Source organism: Cheilinus undulatus, linkage group 5 (genome assembly GCF_018320785.1).
Source record: "Cheilinus undulatus linkage group 5, ASM1832078v1, whole genome shotgun sequence".
Lineage (NCBI taxonomy): Eukaryota > Metazoa > Chordata > Actinopteri > Labriformes > Labridae > Cheilinus > Cheilinus undulatus.
The window spans coordinates 11,859,277-11,873,144 of NC_054869.1; the positions used below are offsets into that span (position 1 = coordinate 11,859,277).

General features: G+C 39.7%; 1 protein-coding gene across 15 annotated transcripts in view; it reads left to right on the forward strand.

The window, feature by feature from the left end:
- rimbp2b (RIMS binding protein 2b) overlaps positions 1-13,836 on the forward strand; it is a 139,789-nt gene extending 125,953 nt beyond the window's left edge. For 10 of the 15 annotated variants that reach the window (XM_041788585.1, XM_041788581.1, XM_041788584.1 and 7 more), the window contains 3 exons: positions 1,168-1,239; positions 7,143-7,277; positions 11,747-13,836. In XM_041788585.1, coding sequence (XP_041644519.1) covers positions 1,168-1,239; positions 7,143-7,277; positions 11,747-11,944 — 405 coding nt within the window. In that variant the 3' untranslated portion in view covers positions 11,945-13,836. Of the gene's footprint in view, positions 1-1,167; positions 1,240-7,142; positions 8,037-8,142 lie in introns of those variants that run through there. The other 5 variants (XM_041788587.1, XM_041788590.1, XM_041788594.1 and 2 more) reach the window with 2 other exon arrangements.
- The last annotated feature ends 32 nt before the right edge of the window (positions 13,837-13,868 follow it).

A 13,868-nucleotide genomic window follows, 5' to 3' on the forward strand; every position in this document is an offset into this window, starting at 1 on the left:
TATTTTAAAAATGTGATTAAAATGAATTAATTTTGATTGATAAATTAATTTCAGCAATTATTTACAGTTTAAAAAAATAAATTAAAGGATAGTCCTATTTACTAGACTGTATTAGTACTGCAATGTTAAAAATTGTTTTTGCAAATTTTACATTTTCCCTCCATTCAGGTCTGATTGTTTGGTTTTAACTGATGTACGTCACAAAGACATCAAAGAAAAAATGTACATACATAAGCCCTTTAAACCTGTAGTTTTTGAACAGACTGAATGAGATGTAATGTGCTAACAAGTGAGTGTTAGTGATGCTGGAAGGCAGGTTTTGCATTCAGAGTCATATGAGCTGTTTCACCAAGCTTCCTGCATTCATGTCAAGCTAAACTAATATCATCCAGCTGAAGTTTTCTCATTAATCCAGAGATTAAAAAAGATCCTAAACAAGACAATGTTAAACTGTTCTTCAGTTTGGTATTATGGCTAACATGTTAGAAGGTTAGGTTGAGTGAGTGGTTACAGTTAGTACTGTTTAAGCTAGAGGACTGAATTACTCTCCCGTGCTGTTTTTTGCCCTCCCCCGTTTACTTACTCTCACCTTTTCATTGGCAATGCCACCGACACAGTATGAGGGCAACAGACTAAATGAGGAGGTGAGTGAGGGTGAGAAGGGTACGCTACTGTCTGGTTGTGTGTGTTTCCTCCCCCGTTTGTTGGACTGCAAACGAGGAGGTGGGACTGGATGAAGGGCCACGGCCCTCTGTCCCTGGTGGTCATGACACAGCCCCTCATGCATTGCCTGAGCCAGCACCTCCCCTCCTCGGTTTGGTCTTTTGTGTCAACCTGTCTCCCACATACTGTACATACGCTCTGTTTGGTCTGTGTGGTTTGGAGAATCCCATAGGACCGATGTGCTACATGTGTTGCAATCCTGTCTTCAAAGATCCAACACCTGATGCATTTACAGTTGCAACAGTCCATCTGCCGAGACTGAATTGACATTCCTGTTTAAGATGCATCACTTTGTTTTGGAGAAGGAAGCACAGCATTTCAAACTCATAAAACCCCAGTGATTATTTGATGTTCTGGAAAGTTTTCAGCTCACTTCAATAACTGTAAACTACAAGAAAAGTACACCAGATCAGATGTTTCTGAAGACTTTTTCTTCTTTGACAGGCTGAACTGACTTTCTGTGCCGGTGATGTCATCATGGTTTTTGGTGAAATTGATGAAGATGGCTTTTACTATGTAAGTCCCAGAGTTTCTACTTTCACATCTGTGTTTTACCCTAGCATAATTACTCCTTACAGATGCGCTAGAGTCAAAAGTTTAACTGAAAACACATCTTCTGAACTAACCAATATACTTTAATGATAGTGTAAATAAGCTTAATTCTTTGGCATCAATTAGCAGCATGTTAGTTATTTTTTTCTGCAATGTTAAGATGAAACATACTATCATGTATAGTAAAATGTATGTAGGCTATAAATAAAAAGCCTCTGCTTCTGCCTCTGGAAAACAAGCTTTAACCTCAGTCTTTCAGCATGATATTATGTATGTGGCTATCAAATAAATTTTCTGCACTAATTAGGAGGATTCTCACATGTGGACAGGCCAAGTGATGAAAAAGTGCAGTTGATAGAATTTGTAGCCAAGTATTCATATATTTTCTAGGTCACAAAAATCAAGTGTAAAATGAGAAACTTTCTCTTACTTCTGAGAATAATGACCTGACCCTTTAACTTGTTTTTAAAGCTACACTCACAAAGTAAATTAGTGGCTGCTAACATTGTAAACTGTTTTGGTGCCATTAGACAGGATCTAAAAGGCAGGAAAGAACTGTCCTCTCTCACCTCATCTTTGTCTGACAGCAAGTATTAGTAGGGCTTAGTCCTTGCAGGTATCTTAAAGTTCTCAAATCTCTAAGCAGCCACAGCTTGGGCTGATAGCCTCTCTTTTTAACAAGAACATGCTGGATATGATCTTTTGTTTCATCATTGCATTATCATCAGGTCGCAATGCCAGTAACTGTGTCAAAAGGCCATAAAAATACATCCACCTTTCCATTGTGCAACCATGCCACATAAAAATTTGAGACGGAGCGGCTTTTTCCTCCAATTGCTGACAAATCCTTCATGTTGTTTTTCTTCCAAAGATCAAAAACCTATGAAGAACCATCTTCTAATACTCCCTGATTTAAACTCCCAGTGAACTTACAGATGAAAAAAACTGCTGTTTACCTCTGTTATGTCACAGGATAAAGAGTATTTAGAGCTGGAAGGAGGCTGGAAAGCTTCTTCGGTGTTTTCTCTATTTGTGGAGCCATCTTTTTATGAACCACTGGTGTCACGGTTTGAAAAGGCGCAAGTTAAAGAACTACTTGTGGGTTATATGTTTAACATGAATACCAAACATTGTCTGGTACCAGCTGTTAAAATTTGCTAATTGTGAAATTAATTGTTAAATTCCTTTTTAAAAGTAAAATGTTTTACTTACAAGAAGGAAGTTAGAGGAAAAGCTTCCATTTCAGGGTGCAGATAGCCTGGTGCGCTGGTTCCCAAAGTGGGCCGTGGGCCGTGGGCCCCCCAGGGGGGCGCGGGGCATGACAGAGGGGGCGCGGCGTGGCGCGGCAAGGCTAAGCAACACCAGCTGATGACTTCAACACTGCAGAAAAAGAGCAGTTCATTGATGTCCCCTCAGATTCAACAATTTTATTGCAGTTCAAGTCTAAGATATTTTTTGCATTTTGGATTGGAGCGGAAAAGTAGTACAGTATCCACTGCTAGGCTTGAAAGCCTTGATGACACTCTTTCCTGTTGCAACATCCTACCAGTGTGAGATCTGTTTTTTAAGACGAAACAAAAATCAAAGCTGGATATTAAAAATGAACAGACATTGGCAGTCTCAGAGCTGCACCCAGGACTCAAGAAGATCTGTAACATCAAATAAGCCCACAGTCATCACTGAGATTATTTAAGTTTTTTATTTTCAAGGGAATTGTTCACCTTCAGATAGTTCGATTTTTAAAACTCAAATTTTTAGGCTAAAATTCGAGAAAAAAAGGAATTTGCAAATATGCTAATAACAGTGTGTTTGTAGTATTTGCATGTTTGCGTTTGCATTTTTTTACATGTTGATATGTTGGGGGGGGTTGAAAATATTTTCACCTGCCAACGGGGTGCTCGACAGAAAAAAGTTTGGGAACCACTGGCCTAGTGGTTAGGTCATACCCATGTCCCATGTGGGTGACCAAGGTTCAAGTCCAGCCAGTGGCTGACTGAGCTGAATGTTCATAAGTCATTTACAGTGGGTCGCTTAAATTATTGTCTTCTATTTTTATTGTTTGGATAGTCTTAAACTTCATTATACTTGTTGTTACAATAGTTCAATATTGTCTATGTGCTGGTAGCATAAATTTAAGCTTGACAGGACATCAAGTCCACTGTTTCCCTACCAGGAAAGAAACTGAGCCAGCTCTGTCTCTGTGTGTTTAGTGCGAATGAAGATACAGGAATTCTTTTCGTCACGATACAGGGTGGGAAATCAGCACCCACCACCCATCCATAGCTGATGTTTTATGCAGTGTCTGGTGAATTTGTTAGTCATACCAGCCAGACAGCCATGACTGATCAGAAGCAAGCTGTGACGGTGACTCTAGTCAAAGAAGCGGCTGTAAATAAGATAATTCCCCACAGTGTTATTGATTAGCACTGGCATAACTCTGCTAAAACTCCAGGTATTTTCATAAACACATTTTATTTCAGATAAATGTTTCACAAGAAAAGTCCCTCGCTGTAAAAATGCCAAAGGGCTTTAAACATGAAACAACTTAAGCAGGATGCATGGTGTTGTGAGCCTTAGCAACTAAACACAATAGATGTCTGAAGCATGAGCAGGGACACAGGAGAGAAACAACACTTTTCAACAGTAACATAAAGCTGTGATATTTTCAGATCATTCTAAAACAATACGATGAGAACCACATCAACCCCATTGTCATGTTTAGCCCTGATTTGCAACAGGAGGGATTTTTTCCCTGTTACATGCTGGATATCAGTGAAACTGATGGAGAACACCATCAGATTCACTCACTTTTAATAACTTGTTATAGCCTTTGATATGTGATAAACTTTGAAATGTTGTTACCAAGGCCATGTTTTCTTCTGGTTCTCATCACTTCACAGCTCTGTTTCTCAACTTCAGTCAGTATTTCTCCCTCTCCTGACCTGTTTTTACTCTCTTTGATACCTTGCAGGTTTATGATTAAAACATTCTCTTGGGTCTCAAATCAGCAAGTTGCTCTTTAAAAGGGGACCTGGAGCTTTATTCGGGCTCTTTATTCAAGCCCTGCATCTCCACCAAATGTGTCTAGTAAAGACTGTAGCCTTTTTGGTTGATTAAGCTAATGGCTGAGCTCCAGAGAGACAGCAGCCCAGCTGTTGGCAATGTTGTCAGACATTAAAAGCTTGCACAGCAATGGTGCCATGTTTTGTTGAGTAAATTTGTAAGAGAGCCCGTAGTTCACTGCTGCGTCCATTAATACAGCTATGGAAGTCACATGCTTTAAGGACAAATTAATTATCTCAGGGTTATTAGGTGTGGTTGAGTCAAAGCACTGGGATATCATCTGTTAAAGCCCTATAGGCCTAGTAATAGTAGCCATTCAGGGATCTGTATTCACATCTATTTGGCTGCCATGTCTGTCCGTCACATTGGCGTTGATGGAGTGATACCAGACGCTAAACGTCTGACCAGTCTGACCATGTGATCTCCAAATGGACTCATCTTTCTCAGCCCTGTGCTTAAATGCAGTATCCTCTCATGGGATTGGGCATTAGGGGGCTGCTTGTGGTCCCACTGCTCTGCATCTCTCTTAGACCTCTTCAAATGGATTGGGTAATCTTCATGTGCTCATCTTATACCCAGCTCACCCCCTCTGTCTCCAATTACATTAAACTAGTCTGGGCTATATCTACCACAGCATTCCTGCATCTTATAGATCTTTGAATTCTTAACTTTGTTCCTTCTTTCGCATCAGAAAGCAGAAAAGGCTATATTTCCCTGTGTCCTGAGCCAATATAGTACATTTATTTAGACCACACTTAGAGTGTGCAGTGTGGAAGACTAGCTATTTGTCTGTGTTGTTTCTCTAGTTAAGAAGTATAGTCAACACTTTGTTCTCCTTTGATTAAAAAGTGAATATATAGGCACTTTACATAAAAAAAAACAATTTATTAGACATGACTAAGACTTGACAAGCTGTATTTTGGTAAGAGAAATGTAATCACTGATCATTAATTCCACCTTGATTAGCAGGTGTAAGCATTGATTGTTAAATCCCTTTTAAATTTTGGTTCTTTTATGGGAGCATCTGTAATAATGACTTATATTATTCTCAGCTATCACAGTAAAGTGTTTCAGATTTACTACTGCTCTGTTTACCCTCTTTAATACAACACAAAATTCCATAAATTCTAGATACATCTCATACAAAGTGAACCTTTTCAACACAGTTTTTTGTTTAATGTTGATGATTACAGCTTACAGCTCATTTATGCTTGCAGTAATAGGTTGGAGCTCCTTTGTCACAAATTATTGCATTTATTTTACAGGGCATTTAGCCAATCTGTCCGCTGGGTGTTACGAAGCCCAGGTTGCTCTGATAGCAGCCTTCAGCTCATCTGTATCGTTGAGTCTGGTGTCTCTCATTGTCCTCTTGACATTTCCCCAGAGGTTTTCTGCGGGGTTCATGTCAGACCAGTTGGCTGGCCAATCAAACACAGGGCCAGTAAACCAGTTTCTGGTACTATCAGCTTCACTGTGGGCAGGTGCCAAGTCCTGCTGGGAACAAGGAAATTAGTATCTCCATAAAGCTTCTCTGCAGATGGAAGCATGAAGTACTCTAAAATCTCCTGTTAGATGGCTGACAGCATTGACTCTAGACTTCATAAAGCACATTGGACCAACATCAGCAGATGACATCACACCCCAAACCATCATGACTGTGGAAACTGAAAAACACTGGTCTTCAAGGACCTTTGATAATGGGCCTCTCAGATCTTCCTCCAGACTCTGGAACCTTGATTTCTAAACGAAATGCTAAATTTGGTTTCATCTTGAAACAGCCCACTTGGCCTGCTGTCCATTTATCTCTCCTTAGCTCAGGTGAGAAGCTTATGCTGTTGTCTCTGGTTCAGAAGTAGCTCCAAACTAGGAACACCACACTTGTAGACCATTTCCAGGACCCGTCTGTGTGTCGTGGCTCTTGATCCACTGACTCCAGCCTCAGTCCACTCCTCGTGAAGCTCCCCTAAGCTCTTGAATCTGCTTTGTTTGACAGTCCTCTAAAGGCTGAGCTCATGTTGCTTGTGCACCTTTTCTTCCCACACTTTTCTCTTCCAGTCAACTTCCATGAATGAGCTTTAATAACAGCCTCTGAGAACAGCCTGGCCTTTAGCAGTGACATTCTTCTCCTTGTGGAGGGTGTCAGTGACTGTCTTCTGGACAGCTGTCAAGTCAGCAGTCTTCCCCATGATTGTGATTCTATGTGCTAAACCAGGGTGAGAGGCTGAAGGCTCAGGAAACCTTTGCAAATTAGACTTTTTCACAATATCCTAATATTTTGAGATAGTGGATTTTTATATTTTTGTGAGCTGTAAGCTGTAATCATCATGATTAAAAAAAAGTTTCTCTTTGTTTGAAAATAATCTGGAATATATATAAAAGTTTAACTTTTTGAAGTAAGTCACAGCAAAAAAAAACTTTTGCATGATATTCCAATTTTTTTAGATGCATCTGTATGTTAGTTGTGGCAAAGGTTTCTGGGTATTGTAGTCCAAGGCCTCCAGGCTGCTTAAATGACGGATAAGAAAAAAAAAAAAAAAAATTATAAATAAAGTTCAACAATTTAAACTGTAAACATCAAAGTCTAGAGGGTTATGTTGCTCTAAGTTAAGAGGATGGTTTTTAACAGATTTAAACAACTCAGACTCTTGGAGAGCTGCAGTTGCTCTGACTTTCCAGCCCTGTTGCATCATTTCTATGACACATCTGTGCTTTGTCTAAAAACAGTGAGTTTAACTGTTGAATACAGGGAATATTTCATGTTAAACACAGTAGCTGGAGCCTCACTGTGCCTTTGTTTCCCTCAGGGCGAGCTCAATGGACACAAGGGACTTGTTCCTTCCAACTTTCTAGAAGAAGTGCCTGACGATGTGGAGGTTTTTCTCACTGACTCACCATCTCGATACCCCCAGGACACTCCAGCACGGATAAAGACCAAAAGGGTACATGCTCCTTCGCAGTACTAGCCCTGTGTCATCCATTTACTTTTCAGTTCCCTCTCTCTCCTTTAGTTTGGTGTCTGTGCGTGTGTGTGTGTGTCTCATTGAAGTACAATGGGATCTCAGACTTTGGAGCGTTACACTGTAAATAAATAGATGTCCAAGATCTATGAAAAAATTAAACTTTAAGACTTATACTTGACAGAGGATCTTTTATTTTTCATGTTTACTGCTGTGAAAAAGGGGAAGTTGTGCATTGTATGATATATTGTATTCATAAAGCATTCTCAGTGAGAGTAAAATAATGAGGGGAGGGGGCTCCTGTGACTTTTTACTTGTTCTGTCATGTCTGGAAAAACAGCAGTTAACACTTTTTGCACATGCATATTGAGCATTGGAACAGATGCTTTATGAATATATTGTGTGTTTGATCAATAATTTCTAATAGAGTCAATAGTTTTGTTGTACTAAAAGATGATCTATGTAGTCTGTAGCTTAGCATGTTCTCTAGTCCAGATGCATGACTTCAGCATTTTATACCAAAATGATAAGTCTAGTGTAGTTCAACTTTTGTATCTGCTCCTGAACGCCTTGTTTTGTAAATTGCTTTCTTGTAAAGTAGCACGCAAAGGTCACTTAACCTATGTTGCCATCAGAGAATAATTTCAGAAGTAAATCTTTATTAACTGTAAATATGTGATGTTATTTTTATGTTAAAGAAGAAATAATGCAATTGTTAAAATATGAATAGATGTCATCAGACGTTTCTTCCCCTGTCTTCTGATTTACCATTGTCATTGTGAAAACTATTGAAAATGCCATCACCATATTTTTTTTATTTCTTTTCCTCACCCGCTTGGCAAAACAGAAGAAGAGTGTTCATTTCACACCTTAAAGGCTCTGTTTCCGTCACGTAAGTGAGCAACTGAGGATACCACGATTACGCTCCCCTCGTCTAATGCAGATGACATGGGTCCCCTTAGTTTCTGGTATGCAACACGTGTACTCTATCTGACATTCCTTCAGCTCTGCTTTGTCTTTAGGAAGTTTTAGGACTCTTCTTTGTTGTACCAAAACTGTACATGATGTCTGTTGGTAGGAAAGTCAACCCCAGCCAATGCATTAGACAAGAAGTATGGTATCTTCAGTTGTTTCTCTGAGTGTTGTACATGACAATGTCCGTCTCCTGCAATAAGCCTCCTGCTGTAATTCATGCTGAGCTAAAAGGCCAGAATTGGTCGATCAAATCCCACAAAACATTAATATTCAAAGTGGCAACATGTGGACTACTTTAGTGCAGTAGAGCATTCTAGAAAGACATCCAGAAGAAAATCTATGCAAACATGAGAAGACAAGCAAAAAGAATTTTGGGGTTTTATTTTTCTAATGCATTTCAGGTTTCGTTATTTTTTCAGAATCCAATCAGAGACTCTTTTTAATAAATTCCAACAATGTCACAGACTTCTTAGTCACCCAAGATTACCTTTAGGTTAGACTGCCGAGATACTGATTTAAAGCGAGACTTTGTAACCAACCTCTGATGAACAGATGATGTAAAATTACTACTCAATACATAAGCAATTATCTACAAGTTCTTGTAGCACAAAAGGTCAAGAGTCAAAAATGGAAACATATTCTATCTTCTATAATAGCGCTATTTAGTCAAAGTGTAGTAATGTTAGCTTAGATTAGCCACCATAAGCTACTAGTCATAATACTTGGCCTGGTAAGGCACTAAAAAACAAACTAAAGATTGTATAAAGGAAGTGGATGTGACCACTGATATGAAGCTCCTCACTAAGGCCAAAGTTTGATTTTTACTCCATCATTATCATTATGTTTTAAAAACACCACACTAAGGGTGGCTGTGAAATCCTGAGGTCAAAATGTAATAATTTAGGGTGCTTTCACACTTATTGCTGTCTTTCTCTTTAGCAGTCAAGATAACAACTGATGCATTGTTGCGATTTTCTCTTGGGTTGGTTGTTTTGGATTCACACTGCAATATCCTACAGCTGGCCAAAAGACAGGCTGTCCTCATGCCATTATATCATTTGTAAACCAATGCATAGCCTACTAGTCAAACTTTGCATTCATGATACCACGTGGGTTTACTTGGAGCACAGGGAGGTCAAAAGCCGTAGCTACACTTGAGCCAATGAGCATTTTTACCGAAAGTTTGACACCGCTTACAAAACAGTCCATGAACAAGAGTGTCTCTCAAAGCTCTGCCAGTGCTAAGGTTTAATGTTTGACTATGTTATCTGGTATTGAGTGGTGTTCTTAACTTTTTTTTAGGATGCATGGTTTTGGTTTTCTAGTGGACAAAAAAAAATTGTTATATTTGTGAGTTCTCTAGTTATATTCAAAATTTGTTGTCACAAAGGCATCACAGACAAGCAGCTAAATGCCACCAATAAACAAGGTCACCTTCAAACTGCTTCACCTGTGAGTGTAGGCAGAGACACTCTGACAGCTGGATGCAAAAGTAGAAACCAGCTTGCTAAACGTGGAGGTTCTAGTGATGAGAAGGAAAACTTTCCCTGGTTCACAGTCTGGATTTATGATGCATTCCATTTCATCTCAGAACTTGGAAATTCAGAGTTGACATCATCAAAAAAGGGCCATGAACTCATAATTCCGACTAGTAAAATCAGAGCAACCCCCATTGCCCCAGTTCCAAGCTCATAACAAATTTAATACATTTAACTTGGATGTGACATAATTCCCAGCTCTGACATCTGAGGTAAATGCCACGCAGAAAAAATTCTAGATCTAAATAAGTTGTTGAACCAGACAAAGTTGTTGAAACCTGTGATGCTCTGCTGGCAAGACAGTGAGTAAAGTTAGCTTGCTGCAATTTTTATGATGATTAGTGTCAGAGCACTAAAAGCTGTGTAAACACCCAACTGGATTGTAAATGGTTGTTATTCCTATTATTTTATAATCAGATGCAAACAGAATTGCCTGGTCGCCGTATTGCTGCTACTGGAGTGTAATAAGTCTAGCTTAATTGCTTTTCACTGCAAACAAACTACTTCAAATAAAAGCTGCTGAGATCACCTCTTCTGAGCGATTTCGATTGTCGTGATCAAACAAACCAGGCCAAAGAGGAAATGCCGCTAAATTTCGTTATTGTTTCACATAATCCAGGTGTGAAAGCACCCTTAGTCTCAATACCATGCGTTTTAAAATGATACAGTCTCCCTCACTGAAATGAAATCAGAAAGTATCAGAGTTTTAAAAACAAACTTCTGCGAGCAAGAGAATGGTCTTTACATTCACGGTCCAAATTCTGACAATAAAAATTTCTTCTGGCTGCTAACAAAGATAAAAAAGCCACGTTGATGGCCCAAGAGGAGGTGGCACTCTTAATAGCACAATTTCTGTGGCAACTTTTGAGTACTAAACCTTACCACTGTGCTGGAGTTTGCCTGTAATATTTGGTGATCAAAAATGAAGTAATTGCCCAATATTAGACACCTGGAACCTTTATTTTTGATGCAATGGTACTGAAACAGATACAGATACTATCTGGGCCTCACCAATAATGCATTGAGGTTCATATCGTGGTTGACAGAATGCTGTAATGGAGATTTATCAGTCACAGAAAACTACATTCAAATCATCTTTTTCTTCACTGCTTTAAACCAGCTGAACTCATACAAGCAGTGAGGTCTCCCTCTGCTGGCCTTTAGAAAGAATGCAGGTTTAAGGCACCTCTAAATTGGCTTAACTTTAAAAGTCTCAAACTGCCTCCGATATTAAACTGACAAGAGTTTAACTTATTTTCCCAGTAGGGAAATAATTTATTTGTACTTTCAGAAGTTATGTCTCGCTTTAAAGTCAGTCTAAAGTGAGCCAAATACAGCAGAGTGATTCACCTGTACTGGGGTATAATCTGGGGATCTGACAGTACACGTTCAGCTTTAGAGATTCTCTTTGAGTTATAGAGTTTATTACAAATTTAACCTTCAATCACCCAAAGTGCATTTTCCCAGAAGCCTTTTAGCTCATGATTACAGCAAAGGACTAGTGACCGGTAGTTTCTCTGTAACCCAGTTGTACCAGTAAAAATCCATATCCAGTATAATTGAGAGAAAAGATTGTGGTTGTGATATAAATATGTCCCAATTGTGTCCCAAAATGCAAATGTATCTGTTGATGTGAGAGAAACTGCCCCGCCTTTGTTGGGAAATGTTGTCACCTGAAATTGATGTGGAAGTTAGTGGATGTCATGCTTTAACTCTGTGCTGTTGTAAATTACTCATAGCAACTTGGAAAATAATATCTATTTCTACCTGGGTGGGAGGGTGAGCTTCTATGCACAGGACAACAACCAGGGAGGTAGACGCCAGAGCTATGGTGGCCCTACAGAGGCAGAAAGGACAAAAAGAGAAGTAGAGGCTGAGGTGTGACAGACCGCTGGCCTTTTTAACACCCTCAACTGTCCCTTACGGGTCTCCCATTAGGTTCCATTGGAAAAATCGGCTCCGCCCAGAAGAGCAGCCTCTCCCACAGTGCGTCCACACATCCCCGGCTCCGGCCCCGCCACCATGGGGCCCAGCAGCCCCATCAGGGCCCCACTGGACATGTACTCCTCCAAACAGAGGAAGGGACTGCTCTCCAAAGGGAAGAAACTATTACAAAGACTGGGCACTGCAAAATAATTTGGAGAGAAAAAATCAAACAGTGGACAGGTGGCTATATTCTTGTACATCTGTTGTATACTAAAACATTTGTATTTTGTTCACAGTCTCAGCATATTTTCAATTATACATTTCATATTCTAATCCTGAGACCTCATGGTGTCGGCACATGAGTATCTTACCTCCAGGTCTCCTGGCTGATGAAGTTCGGCTGTAGTCAAAGACAGGGCTCGCGGCGTTTTCCATTCTGCAGTCGCTTAATTCATCACATCACGAGTCTGACCCGTGTCTCTGTGAAAATCAGAATGTCTTTCAAACAATGAGGGCTCAGTTTAACCTTTGAGCCCATTCAGGAGAAAGAGACAGACTCAGAGGACTTGGACTTGAGCTCACAAAAGCAGCCAGTTATATTCATGGTTTGCATGCTTTTCTTCTGCACATTCCCTCCGTCCTCTCCTCAAAGCGTGCACATGGTTACCTGGAGCATGCAGTACTTTCATACAGCGCCGCTGACTCGCTGTGCAGTATACTGTGACAAATCAGCAGAATCAACTCCAACTCCTCTGTCCTATTTTAACAACTGAGAGAGCCAAGCCCCCCTCCCCCTTCCTTCCAACATGTCAGACGCCTCCAAAACAAGCACATGCTGCACCTACTACAGGGTCTCTGCAGTCCAATCAGCCTGAATGGAAATGCCTCGTAGATCCAACCTCCATGTATTTGCCTTATTATCGCACAATGGTTAGTTCTCTGTCCATTAGAGTTTGCAGTCTCATGCCTGTTTTTCATTTCTGTTGCTTCATAAAACAACCTGACTTGTGATGTGCAGGGTACTGTGACTTTCGTGATCTCCGTACGACCACAGCTGACATTTAACCGTCCATAATCAATAGTGAAGCCCACAAATTATTTTTACTGTAAAGAAAGGGCAAAAATAGTCTATTTTTTATTCATTTAACTGTTTTGCTGCCACACTGATGCATATCTGTGTTCAAATGACTACTCTACTGAGGAACCATATAGAGAATAGACAGTAACTGTGTAACATAACATCAGCAAATGGAGTCCTGTTATTGTTCTGCAACTGGTCCAAACATGCGGCACTATCAGGCTTCAGAAGAAGATTTTAGGTTTGACTGTTTTCACAGAACAGCGAGACACAAGGCTACCTCTACGCTGCCCCTCTACCCGACAGAACCCCCCGATCTATAAACCAGAATCATGTTTATTCAAGCCAATCTGTCAGTGATGCCTGTTCAGTGTGTCCAGAGTGATGTTGGTGCAGGATACAAAGTACTGTATATCAATATATAAATATATCTACACCTTAATGTAGAGTAGTGAATGTATGATGAATTGAAAGCCAATGTATTTTCAAAGCTGCCCAAAAGGATTGTGCAGATGTTAGTCTTTGTGCGTGAAATGAAACAGTCCACCTTTAATTTCCTCCCATCGTTCTGTTTGTCCATTTCATCCTCATGTATTTAAAAAATAAGAGAATATCTAGCCTATTTTTTCTACACACGAGTTGAACTGAAACTGCCAAAAAAGAATGTATGCAAAACATTCTGTGATACTTTCTGTACAATTGTCGGCCAACAGCCATGAAACCGTGCGGTAAACCTGCTGATGTACATCTTTTCCTATTTCTGGACCACGTCTTCAGACATCGCTTCGATTCATTTTGAGTGACTGTTGCTCTTTTTGTACTTTTGTCCATTTGTAAATTGTTTTTAAATGTTTATACTTGATTTTCAAACTGCCTTTTTTGTACATTTAACTTTATAATCAAACAGTGCAAGCTTTCCCCATGGTGTCTTGAAGACCATATTGTTTAAAAGTCTGCAGTTGTGTGCTAGCTTTATGATAAGAATTATCAGCCTATATTGATGGTTAAAAAATAATTGTGTGGGTGTGCATGTGCAATCTTTTCTAAAAAAAAAAA